Consider the following 26,566-nt stretch of genomic DNA (forward strand, 5'->3'; position numbering starts at 1 on the left):
TATTTAATTTAATAATTTCTGAAATGTAATAATTTTTCTATTATCTTTCTCTATTTTGATTTCATTGCAAGTTTTATGGTTCTGAACTTACAATTAATTTAAAAAAAAAGTATGTAAGCGTTTCAAATAAAATACACTGGTCAGTCAAAATGAAGTATTCTGGAGAACATAACTGGAATTGTTCAATTTGCACTGAAATGAGTCATGGAGAACAACAGACTTGACAACAGCTTGTTCCACATTTTGAATAAAATATTGGTGTGTGCAAAGAATGTAATAATTATTTAAAGAAAACAAGTAAATTTGGCTAATATGATAAATTAATGGGACTTATCAAAAGGGTTGAAAAGCACAGATTTGGCTACATTTTTTTGGAATAGACGTTGTATAGCTAAGGCATAGCTATCTAATTTAACCATAAAATAAAGTTATTGTCAAGCCTGCCTCAAACAATGACACATGCTTTTCCATTCAACTGTCAGAATTGAGTGGGTTTAATACCTGTATCTGCAGCACTGTGCTGTGGCCACCATCCACCCATATTCTCTCCATTTATAAGACCATCATGATCCATGTCACCCATTGGGTCTTGTGTATTATGAAACTCCTCCTGAAAAAAAAAAAATAAAAAAAATAAAAAAAAAAAAAAAACAAACACAACATATACAATGTTATGTACTGGTGTGAAAAAGTGTTTGCCCCTTACTTGTGGCCTAGTAAAAGTCCTGACCTGAATCCAATTGAGATGCTGTGATATGACATTTAAAAGGCGGTTCACTCACCACTGTGGCTGAATTACAACAATTCCAAAAAGATCAGAGGCCAAAATTCCTCCCCAGCCCCGTTTCCGGCTCATTGAAAGTTATAGAAATTACTTAATTTGCAGTTGCAACTGATGGCCCAACCAGTTATTAGGTCTACACACTTTTTCACACAGGGTTATGTGGTTTTGGATTTTAATGATAAAACATTCATTTCAAAATTGCATAATGAGTTAAATTTGTTTTACTAATATTAACATTTGTTTGATGATCTGAAACATTAAAGTGTGACAAACAGTACATCTATAAGTAGCAGTAAGACAGTAAGTGGCAAACACTACATCTATAAAAAAAAAAAAAACCTGTTTAAACAGGACAGTTCAACCAAAAATGAAAACTGTGTGGTCATTTACTCACCCTCACATCCTTGCTAAATCTGTGTGTATATCTGATTCAAGACTGGTGATTCACAATTCTAGTGAAAAATTAAATCTTGGTCTGCACTGACAGCCCTATACAATGCGCCTTCAAACACACCACATTTTAATGCTACATTTAATGCAAGAGTTAAAATGGGAATTCTGCCATCATGTTGTTCCAAACCTATAAGATATTTGTTCATCATTGGAACACAAAACAAATAAGGTAGTTGTAATCAAATGATTTTTTTTTTACCCTTTTCATTGGATATTCATACAAACAGCAATATTTCAAAATAATCATAAAGAGAGTCTTCTGAAGAGATATTATCAATTTAGAAATAATGTCTGTTCTTATGTCAATCATGTATGAATGAGATTTTGTTTACTAACACTTATCAATACTTATATACAATTGAAGCAAAGATTATTTGCTCTCCTGTAAAATTTGTATTCTTTTTCAAATATTTACAAAGTGAAAACAAACATTCCAAAGGAATTGTCACAGTATTTGCTTAAATTTTTGTAAAGTCTTATTGCTATTAAGTTAGCTGGAATAAAAAAAACATTAATAGCATCTACTGTTCATTTATTGGTCAAAGTGAAAAAAAAAAAGAAGTTGAAGTAAATGATTTACAATTTCATTTTTGGCTGAACTATTCTTGATCGTTTTAATGTGGTGCAGATTTTAATAACAAAAAGACAGCACAGAGACGGGTGACAAATTAAAGTAAAATTCAAAAACACCAATTCTGAGAGCACTTTTCTATCCTGATAAAAGTGGAATCTTCCCACATGAAACAAATATGAAAATTTGCATACAGTCACCAAACTTCAATGCAATTCAACCCCTAAGGAAGATTTTGGACTAGCATGACCGCACTCTGCCACTATAAATCAAAATACTAATGTATTAATGAAACACTAATGAAAACAATTTTTTTTAAGTGGGAATCAAAACTAGAGGGCTTTAAAGCTGATCTTTTGGCACAGAGTAGTCTTATTACTTTAATTAGTCACTTGTCTTTGTGTAATATACAGCATCTTTAATTCATACCTGCAGGCTGCGTGGAGTGAAATATTTGGGCTTCCTGCTTTTCTGTGGGCAGAGTCCATGAACCTGGGCCAACTCCTCCTCCACTTCCTGTTGCCGATTGGCTAATGCTGGATCGGAGCAGCCAGGAAACAACCAGTCATCCTCAATCAGTTTTGTGCCACAAGATATAGGTAATGGATCAAATATGTTTAGGGATGGAGGGCAAAGTACAAAATCATGGTGGAGGAGAGACAGCCAGGTAACGCTAGTGCAGAGCAGCGAGTGGGATGAAGAGCAGCAGGAAAAGCACGCAATGCAAACTTGGCATTCAACACTACTAAACTGTTTATAGACCACATAAAATAAAGTAAGGTATGGTGAGAAAAACAACAAAAAAATTTTCCACTCATACTGTTCAAGACTGACCAAGTTGAAATTACTGTGATTTTTGCTGTCACTTCAACCAGCAGGATTGACCCAGTTTTAAAATGTCTTATATAATAGAAAGTATAAAAAAAAGAGAAAATTAATAACTCACAGACAGTGATCTAGGCATGCCAAGCTCCAAAAATGTATAAATTATATTTCAATGTGACGAGTAAATAAAATTAATTCCTTTCCAACAAAGATTTGTCATATCTTGTTTGTGTTCCAAACATCTGCTCATTGTGACCAATGATGTTTATAGGCATGGGGCGATAACCATGTTCAAGGTATACTGCGGTTTAGAAAAGTCAAGGTTTTAAAACAGTCAAAATTTTCTGCTCAATCATTCATAAGGTGTGTAAGATTTTTTATTGACTATTTTTTTTTTTTTTTTTTTTTTAGGACAGCAGTAACTCCAGCAGAAAAGATTTTCAAAGATGCTGTTTTAAATTGTGGTTTTAAAAAAATAAGTGTTTTTGAAACAAATGAAGACATCAGAAGCCTACAACTCATTTAAATGATTTAGTCTGACATGTTTATTGCTCCAAAATACTTTAAATGTTTCCCAAGTTAAAGTATATTGTGTAAAAAGGGGAAAAGGGTTTTATTTTTTCCCCAGACATGTAAAATATTTTAGAGCAGTAATCTTAATACTGTGATCCTGTGAAACCGCAATCTTTATATTCAAGGTTATCATACCATCAGAATCTTATATTGGCCCATGCCTAGATGTGTAACATAATTATATCTGTAAAAAAATCGTATAACGTTTACAAACGATACAAAAAGTATACTTGAAAGGATCACCCCATATATAAAGTTTTCTACCTTTTATTCCACAAAAGTATAAGGAGAACTGTGCAACTAAACCACACACCCCTGGTTAGAAGAACACATTTAGTTTCCTAGCCACTCCAACAGCTCAGCATTAAAGGAGCCGTAAAATAAAACATGCAGAGATTTCTAGGCAGAGCTGAATAAGAGCAGTACGCTGAAATTACATACTATCAGCCTCAAACTCCATTACAACTACACTTTGTACTTACTTTAAATTTATATAAGCTTGTATTAAACATACTGTTTGTGGGACTTTTATTTGAAAATAAAAGAAGCAGACAGACTAAAAAGGAGCAGTTTTGTAATACAGGCAGCCATGCATGACTAAGGAGTGTACACAGCTCATCATCAGAATGCAAAATGTGGGATATGTGAATTAAAAAATGTATTCAGTGCCTGTTAAGGGTCTGTATAAATGTATCTTTTTTGTTGTTGTTTTGTTTAAGGTGCATATTGTGAATTTTGCCACATGTTTGTAATAAGGCAACAGACAATTATGATCCGCTGAGTTTGCGTTTAACATACATTTATGCATCATGTCATATCACTCAGCTCTTACTACGATAATAAACTTTACAAAACTTGCTTGTTCATGCAGAGGTTGATATTAATTCCAGCCTGTGATTTCATATGTATTTAAAGCTTCAAAACAGAACTTTGAATATATATCTGTCTGTTTCTTTTGAGCATAATTATAATTTCATATTTATATTTCATCTAAGACACAACCTGGTGACATAAAGATAGCTCACTCACTCCTAGCTAAAATAAAGCTCTCAGCAGTTGAAAAGATTGTGTGAGCAAGTATTACATGAGCTGCAGAGAGTCAGGGAAAAGGTTATTAATATTCACAATCATTCAAAATATAGTAAAACTGAACTTTTTATTATAATTATGATTATAATTACCCAGGAACCACAATTCTAAAGACAAGATTTGCGGAGTCATTATGAAGTTTAACCATAATCTAATAGTGTGAAAGATTTTTACTCTGATGTGATTTTTACTCTGATGTGATTTTTACTCTGATGTGTGTCATAATTTGGATTTTTTACTCTGATGTGATTTTTACTCTGATGTGTGTACTAATTTGGAATATTTTATGCAGATCATCCCAATCAATGTAAAACTTTAAATTATTGACAAACAATTACTTAAGTCATCTTAAGAAATTATATTGATATCGGAATTCATCATCACAGAAAAACAAAATATCACAATGTCAGTTTTTATTTCCAATATTGTGCAGCTGTACTTTTTAAAATAAGACACATACAGTACCTCCTATGTAGATATCAAAGAACATGTTTAACATGTATTCAATGCACTCTTTGGCACCTTTTAGCTGGGTTCATCAACAAAGAACATCAAAAACACATGGACATGTGTTGGACAACTATGTGCATCGCAAAGACATTCCACTGAATTACTAATTTCAGTGGTTTTTTTTAACTTTTGCTATAGTAACATGCGTAGCCATGACTTCACTTTCAAATTAGCTAGTAGATCAAAAGGGTTCTTAATTGCAGTCCTTTTATCATGGGTTTTATCATTTCTTGCTTGTGAGTGTGCTAATAATTAGGCTTAACATATGCTGGAATTCTGCGTATTACTGAGGACCAAGTGTTTTGGGGGGCAACTTTGCCTTGTGTGAGGGCACAAAAAATAAAAACACAAATAAATACTGAACTCTACTGTCATAATTAAAAGAATTGTTGGATTTTATCCTGACAAAATTTTACTTGCAAAAAAAAATCATTGAGACATTTAGTGAGGCCAAAGGCATTCTTTAAAATGAACTGTGTGTTCCACAGAACAAACAAAGTCATACAAGCTCCGAATGACAATAATGAGTAAATGACAAGATGAAGATCTACATTTTACACTACAATTATTAGGAAAGACTAAAGCCAGGAAATAAAAAAAGAAAGAAAATGAAAGAAAGCAAGAAATGAAAGAGAGGACCCCATTAGCCAGCACCGTCTGTGCTGCCAGAGTTTTCTTAAAAGATGAAAAGGTGCAGAAAACTACTGGTAGTACAGACGGGGCAAACAATGGAGATGATGAAACCTGCATGCACAAAACTGATGGGATACTGTTCTCAGTGGCTGCACCCATCATGCAGAGCAGGAGCAGAGGCGGAGATGGGGAGGAGGAGGAGGGGGGTCTCAGGGCCAAAAGGTGGGAGACAAGGTGTGTTACAAAACAAATTGAATCAAAAACAAAACAACCATTTTGAAACTCAGTATGCATGCCACCACGTCAGTAAGGCTCGTTTCACACTAGATGCAAAAGCAGAGTCGTCACTTTTATTTAGAGCAATTATATATTATTTAAAAACCATAAGAACAAATGGCAACGCTTTCTATAAAGGTCCATGCCCATAATAAATTAGCCCATAACCATAAGAACAAATGGCAACGCTTTCTATAAAGGTCCATGCCCATAATAAATTAGCTCCATATACATTTATTTATAAATCAAGCATAACAATTCTATTTATAAGACATGCTTGATGCTAAATAGTTGTAAACAAAGTTATAATTCATTATGAGTATGGGATTCATATAAAGTGTTACCAAACTTTTATTTTGGAAAACAATTGAAGATTTTGGAAAACACTTATTCACCTAACTCTCTGACACAACAAGATAATTATAAAAAGATATTAGTCACAGTAGGAGTAGACACGCGACAGAAATATGTTTGTAAGAAACATTTTTACCCAATAGCTTTTCGCATCTGGAAAAGGTGAAATCTGGATTTGCTGCTCGTCTCTTTTTTAAAAAGACACGGTTTGTGTTGATTGTCCCGTCTCTAGATCAAGTAAGTGTGTGTGATCAGTGCCCTTTGTTTGTTCATTCAGATGGCACAGTTAGTTCGTATCGTCAGCAGTACTCTTTCAGTTTTTAAATAAATGCCTTAGTCAAAATGATTTAGTTAGTTTACAGTATGTTCATATCACTGCAATATTACAGTACAATATTATAGACTGAAAGATCTACTGTAAATGCAGCTCTCCGAATGTAAACATGTAAACACCTTAAACTATTACCGTTGTGTGGATTTTCGCCTTATTTTGTGACAGTATAGTCTACACACACACTCACACACACACGCCTTTCTGACGCTACCTACCGAGTGAATCTAAGTTACTGTTTTTTTTTTTTCCCATTCGCCATGCAGTATCAAACATTCCATTAAAACTCTCTCCAGCAGTTCATCCTCGCATCTAATATCTCGTTAGTCATGAGGGGCGTGCAGGAAAGGTTCCTGAATTAAAGTGAAAGTGCCAAACTGCAGTTAAAGTAAAAAAATGTATATTTTGGGAAATAATTTGATTACTGATGTCCATGTAAAACAGTAACTGTCTTTCTCCTCTGCGTCTGTGTGTTTGCTTTGCCTCTGAAAATCAGAGCGTTCCCAACTCTCATTTTTATGCAAAATCTTTCCTCTTTCCGTCCCCCGACACTCCCACCTAAACAGAGCTGGACACACCCATTTCCCTGACTTTTTCCAAACTAGAGGCGTGAAAACACCCTGCTGAGACAAGGGGGGTTTGTGGCCCTTTAAAGTCTCTGAGACAAGAGTATTGCTTAATAAGTTTAACTTAATTTACAATTGATTCACATATACTGATGATGTCTGTTGAGATTAAAACTGCTTGACTCTAGATAATTTTCAATCTGTTCTTAAGGTTTTTGAACTTTCAGTGTTTCATTAAAAATACATTCATCTGTGTTCTGAAGATGAACAAAACTCTTATAGGTTTAGGTACTAAACTAACATTACATTAACTAAACTACAGTTACATTCTAGGAGTAACTTTGATTAAATATTCCTAAATCTATAAACAAAAGGTAAGTGGTGCAGTATGCAAGATTGACACCTAGTGGTTCAACTACGTATTGCAATCCACATTCAAAATATTGAAGGTGACCCGGCTCCTATAACTACACACAACACACTGGCAGGTTGCCAGATTGATGACACAAACAGTAGCAAACGTGCCTGACGCTAGAGCCTGTAAGCTGCTCAACTAATGTTTAGTTTTGTAATATCTGTATTAATCGATGATTAAAAACCACCTCATGCGGATTTGTAAAACTGTGACCTGATTCTGTTACTGTCATTAGGAGGTCACATTTTCAGCCATCACTGAGGGAGCCTTTATGAATGAAAAGCACTGTGTTTTATATATATATATATATATATATATATATATATATATATATATATATATATATATAAAAACAAAACAGGGTGCTAAAATGTAATTGAGCAAACTCGCAATGGGCAGGTTACAAAGACCAAAACAGACATTCTGACAAGGAACACACATTTTCAAAGGATAATAACTGATTTTAGCACTGTTAAACAAACATGTTTACATAGCATACTTCTTAAATATTTACTAGCATATTATGGTATTTTTATGCTTTAGAAGAGATAAAAACTTACATACAGCACCGTTAAGTGGTTTAACATGTTATATGGTTATATTAGATTGTGTGTATTAACAGTAAATTACTGCATTACTGCGAAAGCACAATGAGGGCACTGATTCTGCTCTGCTTCAGCATCTAGTGTGAAACGTATAGTAGATCAGAAACCCAAATATCTCCAAAAAGGGTTTATCTTCTCTCGTGATTCATTGCAGGTAAGGACAACAGAACCTCAGAATAAACAAATGGTTAAAAAAAGACAACAAGATCAGAAACACTCCAGAGCGTTAAATGCATGTGACATTAACATATAATGAAAAGCTTGTTTTTATATCAAAGTTATACTTTAAATAGCAAAATAATGTTTTAGATGTGTGGTGAAAGTGTAAAAGGCATTCAATTTGTGGCTCGGTTGTAACATGTAATGAGGGCCAATCCAAGCAAAAACAGGTATTTTTATGCATTTTTTAAAGCTGTTCTATGAACACATCATACATTACAAACATGTTTGACTATTCTGTCACGTCTGCATTTTTTTGTCTTGCACCATGAGCTTCACTTTTATGACATGAACTAGTAGACTAGTATTAACAGTCCACCCAAATGTTTAATTCTGTCATCGTTTACTGACCCTTGTTCCAAACCTGTTTGACTTTCGTTATGCAGAAGTAATAAAAATATATTTTGAAGAAAGCTAGAAACTTGTAACTATTGACTTCCATGGAAGTCATGGGTTATAGGTTTTCAGCTTTCTTAAAAATATCTCATTTTTATATCTTATAATCTTATATCTTCATTCATAAATGTTTGGTACCACCAGAGGGTTAGTAAATTGTGTTTTTTGGCTGAGCTATCCCTTTATTGTAGAGCACTCTGTGGATACATGTGAACTGTTTAATGCAGTTACATTTCAAACCCTCTTTTCTGATAAAAAAATTTATGTAAATACAGTCAGCTCAGCTGGAGATTGCAAGCCGCTGACAAAATACAGCATACAACATACAATATCAAAATATTTCAGCATTAGCATGAATGCAGCCTATTACACCTGCTGCCGTCTACAAAACGGAAACGATAAAGAAATAGGAACAATAATCAATCACTATTCTTGTCTGAAAAATTATTACAAGCAGGTTTATTGTCTTGATTTTTTTGACTGATTATGTATTATTACTTTAAGGCTATGACCTTTTTTTTGTTTAAATTAGCCGACTACAAAGAAAGAAATTCACAAAATATTTAATTTTACCCCTAAGAGTTCTTCTAAATAGCAGTTAAAGTATTTTGCTTAAAAGCCATTCACTAAGCTGCTGAGACAAACTTTTACTAAGGAACCACGAGAACTCACTAAAACAAATCTTAATCTTGTAAATTAGAGATTTAGCCATGGAAACTTTGTGAGCACAATATTATGTTGCCATATTTACATAAAGATTTCAAAATAAATATTTTGCCAGATTCAAATAAAGATTTGAAAGTGAGGGCTAAGTGAAGAAATGCATTGTAAAAGTATGTTTCTTGCCTTTTAATGTTATAGACATTAAATAAAGGTTTCTTTCAAGGTTATACAAGTTAATGTTTTTTCTTAGAAAATATTTTTTTTGGAAAATATAAAATAATTCTATTTCTAAAATAAATTTGTGTAAATACATATTTGAAATTATGTTTTTGTCTGTATTTTAAAATACATTTCAAGTATATTTCAAAACATTTCTAAGCTATGTGAATACCACATTGATTGAGATGATGACTTTTTAAAAGCTCATTGTGGTCAAATGCTTTTAAGATGTTTATGTTTTGAGGTAGATTGTTGGCCACAGCCATTTTAACATAGTCTGTGATTGGTCTTGGTGACTTCACTACTTTTCACTACTCCTAATGTTGCACAGATTTAAAAGCTAGTCTTAGTTCTAAATTGCTTGTGAAATGCAGCAAAAAATAAAAAATAAAAAGCACAAAAATTTGAGACTGACGGGAGCATTGTTTTGAAGGTTTTCCTTCAAATTTGAAGGAAAATTAAATTTACTTTTAATTGTAAGATATTTTAGGAATATGACATCTGTTCTTTAAAAAAAACTGTTAATTGTAACTGTTAATTCGTTAATCCCTAGAGTTAATTTATTTTAAAAATGGCGAACAAAATGCATCATAAATGCATCAAGAATCAACTAAACTGAATTGTTAAAAAAGTTAAAAATCCCACGTCAGCCAAACAAACCCCAAAGCAGCACCAAGGTCAAATAATACTTTAAATTATCAAATAATACTTTAAGGGTTAGCTCATTCCAAAATGAAGACTCAGTCATTATTCACTCATCCTCACGCTGTTCAAGACCATAAGAAATTTGTTTATCTAGGAAACATAAATTATATAAAAATGTAATGCATTCTGAGAAGTTTTTGATCAATTCGCTAATTTCTGTCTATTCTTTAGATGTGCAAGGACCCCTACGCTCCACACTTGTGTGGATGCTTTTCATGTTTGATTTCATGCAAGAACCAGTTACAAGGTATGGTTGAATTAGTTCTCTGACAATAAACAGGTGAATATATATATGAAACAGGTGAATATATATATATATATATATATATATATATATATATATATATATATATATACACACACACACACACACACACACACACACACACACACACACACACAGTTGAAGTCAAAAGCCCCCTTTGAATTCTTCTCTAAAGTTATGTTTAACAGAGCTACGAAAATTTTCACAGTATGTCTGATAATATTTTTTTCTTCTATAGAAAGTCATTTGTTTTATTTCGGCTAGAATAAGAGAAGTTTTAAAATTTTTAAACACCATTTTAGGGACAAAATTATTAGCCCCTTTAAGCTAGATTTTTTCTCGACTGTCTATAGAACAAAGCACTGTTATGCAATAACTTGCCTAATTACCCTTAACTGCCTAGTTAACCTAATTAACCTAGTTAAGCCTTTAAATGTCACTTCGAGCTGTATAGAAGTGTCTTAAAAATATCTAGTCAAATATTATTTACTGTCATCATGGCAAAGATAAAATAAATCCATTATTAGAAATTAGGTGATTAAACTATTATGTTTAGAAATGTATTGAAAAAATCTTCTCTCCGTTCAACAGAAATTGGGGAAAAAATAAACAGGCGGTTTAATAATTCAGGGGGGCTAATAATTCTGACTTCAACTTTATATAAGCCAACATTTGAATTTGTTAATCATAGAAAGTGATGTTCACTCACCATAAGCTTGGATTTGACTAAATTAGTTCTAACTTTTATTAGAAGAATAGATGTGTGACCGTTATTAAAAATATACTATATTTACAGTGTAAGTTTTAAAGCTGTACAAAAAAAGACTTAGGAGTTTAAGTAAATATGAGCATTTTCATTTTAGGGTGAAATTCAAAGCTTTAAGGCTTGAATCCAAAAAATATTAGCATAGTTATTAAATTAGCACTGGTATACACTAGACTGTAAAGACATGCACATCTGTTTGTTGCAGTAATGTTTACAGTAAGGTCTTCTGCTTCGACTACCAAACAGCAGTAATTCTTTTTGCACAGAACCTAAGATACTTGTTTTTAAAGCATTTGTTAATGTATAATCTATGGATTCTTACCCTCTCTCTCCTCCTCGATGTGACTCATTCTGAAGGCCATGACGTTCTTCTCGTGACCTTGATCCCGACCTCGCTCTGCTTCAGTCACCATGGTCACCATTTCTTGCCACTCCATGACCTGAACATCATCCATGCCTGTCTCACTCGCCTGTGATCAGAAATATCCATAATGCATTTACTATACTAATGAAATCAGCAAAATAGTAACGTGCTGACATCTGTAGTGACAAATTTTAAACACATGGTTCAAATTCTCTGACTTCTCTGACTTTCACTGACCAAATTTCCATGACTTATAATGAACTGAAGGCAAAAAATGATCAATAATTAACTGCAATACATTTAGAAACTATTTCTATTTTCTTAGTGATCACTTATGCACACTAACATAGGTTACACTTTTGAAATATTTTGCTATTAGCTAGCTAATATTATAGCTACATACCACTTTTGACTTGTATGACCAATGGGACTCAGTAATCTTCAGGCCTCAATGATTTCTGTCATTTACAGTTCGAAATGGACAGTTAACAATTACAGCATAAGGACAGCATTTAGGTTATTGCTGGTTGACAAGTGGGAAAAGAAGTAAAATGGCACTAAAATAGCCTGACCATAACAATAGGCAAAATACATTAAGTCAAATACTTAAAAAAAACAAAAAAAAAAAAAAAACCAGAATAGATAAGTTGGAGAGCTAAATCTAAAATAACAAATAAAAATTGCTGCTATTCCATGAAAAAAGGCTTACCTTCAAATGTCTGGAATAGACCATTTAAAACTAAAGGATATAAAAGATATTAAATGGCCTGTTTGAACTCTGTAAATAAAACTGAAAATGCCTTTGAGAAGAATTCCAAAATTAGTAATATGAATTAAAAAAAGAATGTCTCCATTTTACTGTGGTTTAAAGGGGTGGTCACTATGATACCATATTTTAAACTTTAGTTGATGTGTAATGTAGCTTTGTGAACATCGACAACATCTCTGAATTTAATAAGGTCAAAGTTTAATGCAATAGGAGACATTGGCTTTTAGAGTTAGCTTAACAAAGCCTACAGCAAACGTTTAAGAACTAAAAAAAAAAAAAAAAAAAAAAAGAACATTCGGGTTAGTGAGATCACAAGGTGCTTCCGGTCACACACACACGCACACACACACGCACGCAAGCACGCACACGCACGCAAGCACGCACGCACACACGCACACACAAACAAACACTTAACCCAGCTCCAGACGACAACCCGCGTGCACACACGCACCTCCGGACAACAGCGCACGCACACGCACGCATGCATGCACGCACGCACGCACAGACACACACACACACACACACACACACACACACACACACACACACACACACACACACACACACAGACACAGAAACAGACACAGAAACAGACACAGAAACAGACACAGAAACAGACACAGAAACAGACACAGACACACACACACACACACACACACACACACACACACACACACACACACACACACACACACACACCCACACACAAACAAACAAACACACACACAAACACAAACACACACACACAAACACACACACACACACAGCTCTATTATTTGACAAAAGACAGCTTCCAGAATCTGTCCCAGTTCTGTGCTGGATACTTTAAAACCCCTTCAACCGACAAGGCTGTGGATTTTGAGCCACAACCTGCAAGTTTTTTTATTTGTTAAAATTAATCAATTACATGCACAGTTTCTAGCGTAAATGGTATGTTGTAGTGAGGATGTAAACAATAGGAAATACTGTTTGGCACTCCTAGCAATTTAGCTACAAACTCATATTTATCAGTCAAACAGCTGTAAACACCCACAATCTTCAGCAGCACGTGGAATGTCTCTCTTTGCAGATGCTTCACTTTCTCTCTATGTCGCTGCTTTCCGTGCGTTCTACATCTCAAATACCAACCTTGCAAAAAAGTATGAGAACATTTATATTACTTGCACATGCTTATCGCTAATATATGTGAAAAACCCTCATCATTCTATTTTAGAGACTAGGCATGAGGTTCAGCTTTGTACTCTTTATTTTTCTGTCTGATTCAGGCAGCTAATACTGCAAATACCTGCTCTGACTCACTGTTTACACAGCACAAAAGCGCATACTTGTAGCGGCGTGATGTGGTGACATGGAGACAATCCGCAAATCACAGCATATTATGTTAGCTGACCAATCAGAGCCTCTTGAGGGCAGGCCTTTCAGAGAAACTAGGAAATATGACAGTCGTTTTCATGTTAGCTGAGCTCACATTGCTTTGCATCTTATAAACACAATCAAGCCTTAAAAAATACACTGTGGACAACCCCTTTAAAATCTGATGAACGCATCTTACCCATGACAATAGCTACTGTTTTGTAATTATAATACAACCAAAAGAATGAAATCATTCATTGCCTGTGATGATGCTCTCTTGGTCACTTGCTCCAGGTCAGCCTGCATCTTGCTCTGCTGTTCCTTATACTCCATCAGTTGCTTCCGCAATTCCTCTATTCATGGCACAAGAAAATTATGACAACATGCAAATTAGAAAGGTGCAGTACCTGCATGCTCAAGTATTTGGAAGACACAGCATTAATTTATCTTCAAATCAATGATTTTACACACAGATCTGTCAGTCAAAAAAGGCACTTCCAGCAATTCAATTTCAAATATTAGATTTTGTTCATATTTCTTCTAAAGAAAGAAACATGCTGTGAAAAGAATAATGAATAAAAAAAATCAGTTGGATCTGAATTTTTCCAGATATTTTAAAAGGCGTAGATTGATGACCCAATGACAGAGTGTGAAATCATAAGAGATTTTGTCTTTGTTTCCTACATATTTTTATGGATGAGCTAAAATATTCAAAGCTTATCATCACTGTAGTACAAAGCAGAGTAGAACTGAAGGCTGTTCAAACAAAATTAAAGCACATTTTCCCCCCAACTCCTAGGCATCCTCAGAAAATGTAACCAATCACATAAGGGGCCTTTTTTAAATCTTTGAATCTTAAATTTTATGGCCCTACATAATTTAGTCCCAGAAGATGTAAAAAAGATTGTTAAATTGCAGACAATTTCAGTTTTTAAATAGTAAATGCTGGTCACTCTGCAGTGCATACATAAAAGAACTGCAAATTTAGCAACATTTTAGCAACAGATATTACCCATTACTAGACCTTTTACTTTGTTTAGAATGTTAGTGGTTTATACTCGATATTAATAGTTATATTGTTTGATTAGCAGGATGTCTGCTAATCATAGCATTAAAATAAGGCCTTAAAATTGCAAAGTAAAGGTCTTAAAAATGCAATAGAACTGATCCTGTAAAAATTATTTTGTTTCCATTTTTTTATCTTTCTAAAATTCCTTTGTCTCTTTGCCACCCACAATGAAATAGGCCCAATAGAATACTTATGGGGACTTCGCTCTATCATGGCTTATGACAGCTGTGTCAACCCCTACATTAGCAAGCAATAAAGATCGACAGATTTTTCACATGATCTGACTGAGCTGTGATCGGTGATTCTGCTGCAACACAATAAATTATATTATTAGTCAGTTCAAATAATGTTTTGCTTTTTTATTCTTTCTATATATAATAAAAAAAGTGTTTAGAATGTTATTAATTAATTAATTGTGTTGTGAGCTTTTTTTTGAAAATTATACTATTAAATCCTAAAACAAACCACTTAAAAAACTGCAACAGTAGATTTGGTTTTGCATGTATTAATTCTCATTTATTATATAATTTTTTTGGCATCTTATTGCTGTGATGTTTATGTTTGGTAGTCTGTCTGTCTGTCGGTTATTGTATTAAGTTGTTATTGTGTTATGCAGTATTTTTATGAGAGCACCTAACAGCAAATTATCACTTTAAGGAGGAACTATCCATAAATACTCATATAAAGTAAACTGAACTGAACATCAAGAGCTGGGGACCAATGTTTAAGCTGACAAGAAATTACCTTACTGTATGTGATTGGCATGATATTATATTATACCAAAAAACTATTTACATACGTCAAGACGGCAATAATACTCAAAGCTCTGGAGAAGCAACAAGGGATTTGGCCAATGTGTTATTGCAAATATGATTTTGAGTTTTGCATCATAAATTGTGGAACTTTTAAGGTTTTAACATTGCACAAGCCAAATGCAAAAATGTAAAATAAATAAATAAATAAAATACAATATTTTTGTGTTCTTTTTGTCTCGTGATCTAATTGACAAATTTTTCATTAGAACAATTATTTTATTGTTGGTCTATAATACACTCCACACCAAATATTTCAGATATATAAAATTAACTGACGCCGTTTTTTAAATACCATTTTTTGCCTTCATATCTTCATACAGCTCCAATTTGCTGAGCATTTCCTCTCTCTCCTCTTGCAATTCAGTTATGCGACTGTGTAGGGATGTGACATCAGGGGACATATTGACACATATGCCAGACTGAAGTAAAATAAATAAATAAAAAAACAAGAAAAAAAACAGGAGTTAATTAAGTTGGATTTTCATATATGCATCTCTCAAAAAAAAAAAACTGGTAGCACTATACAGTACCTGAACTTTTTTAAGCTCCTCCTCGAGCTGCCTGATCCGAGACTTGGACCAAGCCTTCATCTTTAGGAACTTTGTTTCTGCTTTATTGGCTTCGGCTTCTTTCAATTTCACTTGGGCTGATTTAAACAGAAGAAAATGAATAAAAATCTTCAAACAAAGCCACTGAGAAGAATATTTTCAACAGAGTGAGGGTATTAAGCTGTATATCAATATATATGAATCATCAATCACTTTAAGATAATAATAATCCCAGTTTTGAGTTTTTTTATCAGCTTTCCTGGCTTTTTCATGACAAAAACAGATAAAATATAACAATAAAAAGATATCAACAAATTTAATTATATACACAAAATAAGATACAATTCTACCAACAAAAAATAATAATCTACCATATTTGCATAATTCTCTCCAGAAAAAAATGCTGTTTAACAAAAATGAAAATTGTTCTCTGCAAACGTCTACAGTTTAAGTCAGAATTATTGGCCTGCCTTTTAATTTTTTTTCTTTTTTAAATATTTCCTAAATTATGTTTAACAGGGCAGGGAAACTTTCATAGTATGTCTGTTCATATTTTTGTGCTGGAGAAAGTCTTATTTGTTTTATTCGGCTAGAATAAAAGCAGTTATCAGTTTTTTTACATTTTGAGGAAAAAATTATTAGCCCCTTTAAGCATTTTTTTCCACTGTCTACAGAACTACTGTCTACAGTGTCTTGAAAAATATCTAGTTAAATATTATTTACTGTCATCATGGCAAAGATAAAAGAAATCAGTTATTAGAAATAGGTTATTAAAACTATTATGTTTAGAAATGTGTTGGAAAAAAAATCTACTCTATGTTAACAGAAATTGGGGAAAAAATAAACAGGGGGGCTAATAATTTTGACTTCAGCTGTATGTTTGACAATTAGATAGCAATTGCAATATTGAAACATAAGAGCATTAATAATCATAATATTTTTTCAAGCAAAGATTCAGTTCAATCAGGAATTTGACTGAATTACTTGACCACACTGTGCATCACAACTGTTCTGATCCAATTTGCATATTCAGTCTTTAATTTTATGGAATATCTGCATTGGTATTTATGCCAATGATGCTCTGTGGGTAGGCCCGCAATAACAGCCTGCAACAACAGTAGCAGCAGCAACAAGAGTATCATATCATACTGTACATGCACAACTGCACAAAAAAATTGCATTGACAATCTCAACAAGGCACTGCTTCTTTCAGTGACACACTGAAAACAGGTTTATTTGAAATACCAAGTCACTATGTGAGAGCAGCAGTGCATGAGGCGGTGCATGAGGAAAGCCAAGAGAATCATCAGCGACTCCAGCCACCCAAGCCATAGATTTTTCTCTCTGCTACCCTCAGACAGACAGTTCAGCAGCATCCGGTCACGCACCAGCCGACTGAAGGAAAGTTTTTCCCTCAGACTATCAGGCTGATGAACACTTAACACACCCCACACAAATGGACATGCCCCTTACTGCGCACCATCAATTTGTAGCATGCACTGCACTTTAACCAACCCATACTTGAAGCAATACTGCCTACAACTATGTGTACACCTATTCATTGTACATATCGCTGTCAACATTGCCAATTGTTCAGTTTTTTTGGGAGTATGCTGTTGTATGTTGTGGTATTATGTCTTTGTATTTGCAAAGCCAGCACCTAAGCTTTTCACTCATCACAGCACACGTGCTGCTGATAATGTGACAATAAAAGTGATTTGGTTTGACTTGAGAAGACTGGCATTTGACCTTAAAACAAGGTTATTTGAGAAATAAAGGTTAAACTGCAGATGTGCTTCTCTAAGCATGTAACATAACGGAGTATACCTTGCAGCTCTGTGACTCTCTGAGTAGTGATGGAGGTGGATAAGTTTGCGTGTGCTTCTGCAGGCAGTGATATGGATCGCTGAAGGGTCTCCAGCTGTCGGCGCAAGGCCTGCTCTCTCTCCATCATCTCAGCCTCATGTTTATCAGCAGCCCTGCAAAGCTCAGCCTCATGTTTCTCCATCAGATCTTTGAGCCGAGCTCGAGCAATGTGTCGTTCCGCGTCCAGCTTTGATTCAGAGTGTTCTCTCTCACTCCGCAAGCGCTGCATTTGTTCTGTCAGCTCCTACCAAACAAACACACACACATAAATTATGGCAAATAAAATCTGAGAATGATTTAGAAGACTGACTATATAATTGCTTGTGTGTTCATATTTCAATACGACAAACAAATATATAAATAGAAATAGATCAATTCAATTAACAAAAACTATATATTAAAAGTTAAACATGATTTGTTCAATTCAATTTTAGATAAGTAACTTAAAATTCATCCTGGTGACACTTTTTTAAAAACATTCAAAGAGATTTCATTTTAAAAATCTTGTCTAATGACACTGACTTAATAAATATGCAGTGAAATTAAAATGATTTTTTTTAGACGTTAGCATCAGTCTGCTTTAAGGATATCTATAAGCTAGTGTGATCCAAAACTGTGACAAAATTTGCATTTAAAAGATATAAACATTTACAAGGGTTTAGAACAGATGAAAAGTCCCTCTATGGAGATTATTAAATCTTGAAGAAGACCTTGCAGTAGAACAGATGTTATATATTAATGCAAGACAATGTCTCATTCAGTTTAAAGTGCTTCATGGGCTTCATTATTTAAAGTGTAACTTGTATAAAATATTTCCAAAAGTGTCCCCAGTGTGTGACAAACGTCAGTTTTTAGATACCAACCTGTCTCATTCCTATATTATGTGTCCCAAACTACAGAGTTTCTGGTACAAAATATTTCTTTTATTTTTTCAGTTACATTAGACATTCCGATTAAACCAGACCCTATATTAATTATATTTGGAGTTTCTGAAGAATCTTTGAGACTTACACGGGTACAACAAGAGTTTGTTTCATATAGGTTGATCTCTGCCAAAAACTTAACCTTTTGTTTTGAAAGAAAAAAAATATCCAACTCCTAATTTATGGCTGACAGAGTAAACCGGTACATTACATCTGGAAAAAATTAGATATAGCCTAATAGACAAGGTTTTATTATTTGAAAAAAAATTGGTCCCTTTTTTTTTCCTTTTCACAAACTTTTGATTAATTTGTTTACTATGCCTTTAGTACCTACGTTTATTGTTGGATAGCACTGGTGGGTGGTTGGTTGGGGAATGCATGTTAATTTTTTTGTTTTATTATTATTTTTATGACTGTTGTTTGTTGCTGGTTTTGTTTTTATTGTTTTTTTCTTCAAATGTCTAATTGCTAGAATGCAAGTTTAATGTTCATGTTTTAAAAAAAGTTAATTTTCAAGTAAATGTCTGCAAAATTTTTCTAATAATAAAAATATTGAAACCAAAAGATTTAAACATGCAAAGCTTGGGTTTATCACTTCCACCTAAACGGGTCAACAATTTTTTGATTACTTCTCTTTTTTGATACTGCTCTATAGTATCTAACATTCCCCACCCCATCAAGACGCTTCTCATTTGATGTGCTTGAGTGCAATAACTTCTGCTGGCAGAGATGTGATAAAATTAAATACTATTGGCTGTTTTTTTTTTTAAAAGAGAGGGGTTACTATATGTCCTGCTTTGTCCTTTGTTAATATCTGTGCGGGGCCTTGTTAATGTCTTTGGGGGCCCCCTGAATGTATGGGCCCTTAGAATCGTCCTAAATTCTCCCCCTAGCGGCCGTGGCTCCAAGTGGTGCTCGCTGCAGAGCCATACTTACGATACCACTCATATATATATATATTTTTTTATAAGAGAAATCTAGCATTAAAGAAAACGTTCACCCAAAAATTCAGAAAATCATTTACCTTTTTTCTACTATCTTTAGCTATAAATTGTTATTCAAACTTTGAGTCTCTTTCTTCAGTTGAACACAAAAGATGATATTGAAAAAAAATGATGGTAGCTGGCACTTTCCTACTATGGAAGTTGTTGGGTGCCAGCAATCAGCATTCTTCACAATATTAATATATTGTATTCATCAGAAGAAAGTAACCACACGAGGGAGAATATATTAATAGGTCATTTTCATTTTTAGGTAAACAATATTTTTCAGCTAAAACAACAAAAAAAATATCAAGACCACTTATTATTTAGTTAATATTGTACCAAATATACATCTTTCTAGTTTTGAAAACCTCAAGATATGTTATAATATAAGGCTGAAATCAAAGTTTAAGTTTTACTAATCTACTAAAATCTGGCTTTTTGACATTGACATAACAAGCCTGAACATGAATTAACTACATGGAATGAATCAACAGTTACTGAACAGATGATTGCCTTCTACTACTCTTATTTAAACATATTAATTATAGCAGGTTTGACCAGACTGTCCATTGTAAACCGTGATGAGTGATACAAAGAGCAGCTCACAGAGGCCAGTTTTAAACCAAGCAACATTTCTAAAGCAAATTCTCAGCTAACTAGAATGATTGAATTTTATTAATTTAATTAAAAACACTCACACACACACACACACACGATATTTTAATAGATATTTTTCAAAACACTAGTATTCAGTGGCATTTAAAAGCTTAACTAGGTTAATTTGATTAACTAGGCAGGTTAATGTAATAAGGCAAATTATTGTATGAAGATGGTTTGTTCTGTAGACTATAGAAAAAAATATATATAGCTTAAAGGGGCTAATATTTCAAGTGGTGCTCACTGCAGAGCCATTTGGGCAGAGCTGATCTCCAGCGAGGGGGAGCATGAGCTCTTGTTCCACCTTTCTTGCACTTCTTCTACGAGTGATGTCACTGGGGGTAGGGTTAGGGGTGGGTTTGGTGTACGCATTAAAACAGCTTATAGGAGGAGGAGCAAGAGCTCATGCTCCCCCTCGCTGGAGCTCAGCTCTGCTGAAATGGCTCAGCAGTGAGCACCGTCTCAATAATTTTGACCTTTGGTTTAAAAAAATTTAAAAAAGACTACCTTTATTCTAGTCGAAATAAAACAATTAAGACTTTCTCCGGAAGAAAAATATTATCAGATCAGACACTGAAAATGTCCTTGCTCTGTTAAACATCATATGGGAAATAATTTAAACAGAAGTAGGCAGTTTATAATAATAAATATTATTAATAGTTTACCACCACCACCCACCAAAAAAACACTCACTGTTTTCTTGCCTTCTATTTATGTCTTTTTATGGCATTTTAAGTGCAGCACCACAATATGAATCACTTTATCCCTGAACAAAGTACAACAAGCAATATTTGACAGTGGCTATATAAGTTAAACAATCAAAGCACTAGAATGCGAAAATCACCATGTTCTGTGAAATATTCTGCTCTACGCTTTCAGAGAATAGCACTGTAACATATACATCTCATATTTCAAAGCAATTGCTATTAAAATAGTAAAAACTTTTTAAAAGTGACTATTTCTATAAGATGAATACAGTAATCTTTAACTTTATACTTGTGGACAACATGAACATATGACGTTAAAATTTAATATGAAGACAGATTAAAAACTCACAACCCTAGAGAAGATTTTGTACAGAACCACAGCATGACCTGCAATGTTTAATTTAGAAACAAACATTTAGTTTTGATTAAAAAAAAAAATAAAAACACAAATAAAATAATTCCAATTCCTCATGGATTGTAATCAAGTCACTGTATGCTTGAATGGCATCAAATTAAAAAAATATCCCACTCATTGCACTGACACAGAAAATATTCTTTCAGAAACAGAAATTACCTTGACTTGCTCATCTTTACTGCTGAGTACTGCATCTTTCTCCCTGATCAACTCTTTTAAATGAGACACAAGTTCCTCCATCTGTGCCAGCTGCTCCGTGACCTCTGAAAATCTTATATCAGAGCCCATCTCCACTAGCGGTGAGCCAGGAGCCTGAGACAAGAAATTTTTCTATTAGTGATGATAACCCTTCATGTGATAGTACTTTATGCACACTGGTTATTACCCCAAATGATTCCACTATAGAGGGTGAATGGTGGTGTTAAAAAAGGATGCAAAAATCAAAATGTTGTAATGATTTTTTTTTTTATTGTTGTTATTGTTTTTGTTTATTTTTAAATATGTTGAACGCAAAATACAACATTTTGAAGAAAGCTGTAAATCTGTAACCATTGGCTTCTGTAGTTTTTGCTTTTCCTATGGAAATCAGTTGATTGTTGTTGTCAGACGTTTTGCTTTCTTCAAAATAGCTTCTTTTGTGTTCAGAAGAAAGAATCATGTAAAGGTTTGGAACCACTAAGCTGAAGGAAAATAAAAGAATGGATTTATTTTTTTGGGTAAACTGTCCCTTTAAATGTGGTTTATTTGCAGGCAGTGCCAAAGTGTGTGGACATTTTTTTTGCAATTTCTGTGCAAATTTATGCTGAATTATTCTGAGAGTATGATAACTAAAAACACAACAATCACATTCCTTCTGCTTATCAGGGGCAGCCACTGCAGACTAATTCATTACATTCATACATTATGGCCAGTTTAGTTTAACCAATTAACTTAAAAACTTAAAACATAAAGTACACACTCACTCTCTCTCTCTCACACACACACACACACACACACACACACACACACACACACACACACACACACACACACACACACACACACACACACACACACACACACACACACACACACACACACACACACACACACACAAATAAAAGTTTACATACATTCTAAAAAAAGACCATAACCATGTCTGACAGTAAATCATGCTAAACATTTACAATTTTAGGTCTGTTGGGATTACCTAAATGATTTGCATTTGCTAAATGCCAGAATAATGAGAGAATTATTTTTTTGAGAATTTTTTTATTAATTTCTAGACAGTCAAGAGTTTACATACATTTCCATTGTAATTTTTTAGCTTTGCTTTTAAACTGTATAACTTTGGTCAAATGTTTTGGGTATCCTTCCACAAGCTTCTCGCAATAGTTTGCAGGAATTTTGGCCCATTTCTCCTGACAGAACTGGTGTAACCGAGTCAGATTTGTAGGCTGTCTTGCTCTCACAAGTTTTTTCATCTCTGCCCACAAATTTTTATAGGACTGATATCGGGGCTTTGTGATGGCCACTCCAAAACATTCACTCTGTTGTCCTTAAAGCATATTTTAACTAATTTGGCAGTATGCTTGGGGTCATGGTCTGTTTGGAAGACCCATTTGTGGCCAAGTATTTATTTCCTGGCTAATGTCTTGATATGTTGCTTCAGTATTTCTACATAATTTTCTTTTTTTTCATGATGCCATCTATGCTGTCAAGTGGACCAGTCCCTCCTGCAGCAAAACAGCCCAACAACATGATGCTGCCACCCCCATACTTCACAGTTGGGATGTTGTTCCTGGGCTTGCAAGCTTTCCCCTTTGTTTTCCAAATGTAACACTGGTCATTTTGGTCAAACAGTTCAATCTTAGTTCCATCAGACCAAAGGGCATGTCTCCAAAAATTATTCTTTTTCCTAGTGTAATTTAGCAAATTGTAATCTGGCTTTTTTGTGGATTCTGGCTTGTTGATTTTCCTATGTTGTTACACAAGGAAGTAGTGTGTTTGAGGTTTTCCTTAAATACTGTTCTACCGTATGCCTCCGATTAACTCAAATGTTGTCAATTAGCCAATCAGAAACTTCCAAAACCTTGACAATGTCATCTGACCTTTTTCAGAGGCATAATAGTCTTATTGTATGTAAACTTAAATTTCAAAGTTATAACAATTTGTCAAAAAAATATCTCTTTCATTATTCTGCTATTAGGCATTACAGAAACAAATTTGATAATCTTAACTTACCTAAAAGAGAAAAAGTTTATCCACATTAACATCTGACTTTTTTATTTACTATTTTTTTACTACTAACTGCAAATATTTTTATTAAACCATATGTTAAAATATTATTTGAAAATATTACTTAACAAAATGTATCGTACATAAGTCATGCACATTTGCATATTGTTCAATAATATTACTGAAATTAATATAAAACGGAGTGTTTGTGTGTGTGTTTATTTACACATAAGTAAATAAATAGTCTCAGTAATGAGCTATAAATCTGTGGAATTAAACAGATGATGTGTGGGCCTACTTATTACACAGCTAATCACGGCTAAAAACAACACTACCATGCTACATTTAAAAACTAATTATTTATCATTTAAAAATGCAGTTCACTTCTACTGAAAAGAATGTTAACGTTACACACTTACTTCATGAGCTGTGCTGGACTCCTCTGCGGAAAACCACCTCAGCATTGTTGATATAGCCTTTGGCCTAAGACTTGATGTCTTAGACAGGGGATTTCAAATAGAGCTATAAAGGCTATACAGCACCCATTTTACAGTCCTACGCCAAGTTCTTCAAACTGGTGAGTCCACTGGTCTGTAATTAATGTTATAATTTATGGTTACAAAAACGTTTATAATTTAAATGATTTTATAAACATTACTGAAATGAGCAAGACAATTCCAGATAGTTTAAAACAAGTATGTCATATGATTTTAAGCTTTTTTGTTATTCAAAACATCAGAATCTTTGAGTTAAGTCAATTAACATGTAAACAATTGTTCTACAATTATAGAATCGCCCCCACTCCAACAAAGAGACAAAACATCTACGCACACCATGATTGCAGGAGATAATCTCAATATGATCGTCTAAAACTGAAAGCAAGACTGACAGCTCTTAATAATAATTAAAAGTGAAATATCCCTACACAATCTTACCTGCCTCCCAATAACAATCGCGTCACATTATGAACCGAATACATGCTTAAAACGATATGTTTACCCGATATGTCTACTCGTACATGTTCCAAATGCCGTACTGAAATGTATTGAAACGTAGTAGTCCTGTAACTAATTATCTGCTGTGTTAAACGAAGTGATAAACACTCATCTTTTGCTAATACGCAAGGTTCTTCTTCTTGTTTAAGCACGGCTCGCTGCTGTAGATCACTCCTGCCACCTAATGTACATTGAAGCCATTACATGAACCTTGCTTAATTTGTTTTATAGGAGGAGGGGGAGACTGCAGACTTGGATCCAGACAGATCTACGGCCTGAGCGAGATATATCCAGCTGCAGGCCCGCAGAACCACACACGTTTGAGGCACACACAATCTAGGACACACAATCTAGGCAAACCATATATGGTAACTAACTCTTTAGCATTATCGCCACCTATTGAATTTCACAAATATGGTTTGCCATTTCAGTCAATTTTATTATTATATCGTAACGATCATTTTAAAGTCTCTGTAGTTTCTGAACTTAAATTATGTCAATAAAAATAATTGGTTAAAGACACTTATGACTTTATTCATGTGTCCATATACACAAAGAAAACATAATAGACCGTCTAATTGTTGGATTAAGTGTAATAAACTAATTCAAGCTCTTAATATTATCATACTTCGTTAAAATCACGTTGTTGTAAAATATAAAAAAGCAAACAATAATGTCACTTTAAAATAAATTAGCCTTCTATAGTTAACCATTTAAACAATATAGTTATAAACTGATTATCTTAACTGATTATAATTATAAGTTTATATATAAACTACTATCTTTTACTAAACTGTCACTGTTAAAGCTGTTATATATATATATATATATATATATATATATATATATATATATATATATATATATATATATATATATATATATATATATATATATATATATATATATATATGTGTGTGTGTGTGTGTGTGTATRTGTGTGTGTGTGTATATGTGTGTGTGTGTATATGTGTGTGTGTGTGTGTGTGTATATATATATATGTGTGTGTGTGTATATGTGTGTGTGTATACACTTATGATTTTTTTATTAATAGTTAATATTTTATTAATAGTTTTATTAAGAGTATTAAATGTGGGAAATCATTAATTAAAAGTTTATTAGAAAATTAAGCTAATAAACACCGCTTGAGTAAAATATTAATATAGTGTTATACATTTGTTACATGTAAAAATATTTTATTACATATAATGTATTATTGCCTATATTAACTTGCTATTATTTCCTTCATCATAAATTAATCCATTATATAAATTAAACCGGTCCAAATGAGATCATTCAGCAAGGCCAGCAAACGTGTATCTGCCAAATTATTGTCAGGTAATAAAGACTGATCAGCTATAATGACTGATTAAAAACTGTTCACTCTATTATATTGAATGGCGATCGGAAACAATGCTCCCCATTCGGCCGTCTCAATCGCAATATTTGTGAAATAAAGTAAAGTTAACACTATTGTTTATTGTGTACAATATTTATTAATCAAATATATCAAAATATATCGATGAAGATGTCCAAAAAGACGTTATAACTTTAACATCCGTCATAACCATTTATGGTTTGCCTAGATTGTGTGTCCTAGATTGTGTGTGCCTAAAACGTGTGTGGTTCTGCGGGTCTGCAGCTGGATATTATTGGCCTGAGCA

The 26,566-nt window shown here is 33.5% G+C and overlaps 1 protein-coding gene across 4 annotated transcripts in view; it reads right to left on the reverse strand.

Moving 5' to 3' along the window:
• Positions 1 to 25,048, reverse strand: part of si:ch211-220f16.2 — a 51,604-nt gene extending 26,556 nt beyond the window's left edge. For all 4 annotated transcript variants that reach the window (XM_073930360.1, XM_021467827.2, XM_073930359.1 and 1 more), the window contains exons 1-10: positions 24,843 to 25,048; positions 24,327 to 24,498; positions 21,850 to 22,002; positions 17,964 to 18,246; positions 16,119 to 16,234; positions 15,881 to 16,007; positions 13,966 to 14,057; positions 11,541 to 11,688; positions 2,238 to 2,344; positions 502 to 610 (exon numbers count right to left, since the gene is read on the reverse strand). In XM_073930360.1, the coding sequence (XP_073786461.1) occupies positions 502 to 610; positions 2,238 to 2,344; positions 11,541 to 11,688; positions 13,966 to 14,057; positions 15,881 to 16,007; positions 16,119 to 16,234; positions 17,964 to 18,246; positions 21,850 to 22,002; positions 24,327 to 24,371 (1,180 nt within the window). In that variant the 5' untranslated portion in view covers positions 24,372 to 24,498; positions 24,843 to 25,048. The remainder of the gene's footprint in view (positions 1 to 501; positions 611 to 2,237; positions 2,345 to 11,540; positions 11,689 to 13,965; positions 14,058 to 15,880; positions 16,008 to 16,118; positions 16,235 to 17,963; positions 18,247 to 21,849; positions 22,003 to 24,326; positions 24,499 to 24,842) is intronic.
• Positions 25,049 to 26,566: the final 1,518 nt, after the last annotated feature.

Source organism: Danio rerio, chromosome 18 (assembly GCF_049306965.1).
Source record: "Danio rerio strain Tuebingen ecotype United States chromosome 18, GRCz12tu, whole genome shotgun sequence".
Taxonomy (NCBI): domain Eukaryota; kingdom Metazoa; phylum Chordata; class Actinopteri; order Cypriniformes; family Danionidae; genus Danio; species Danio rerio.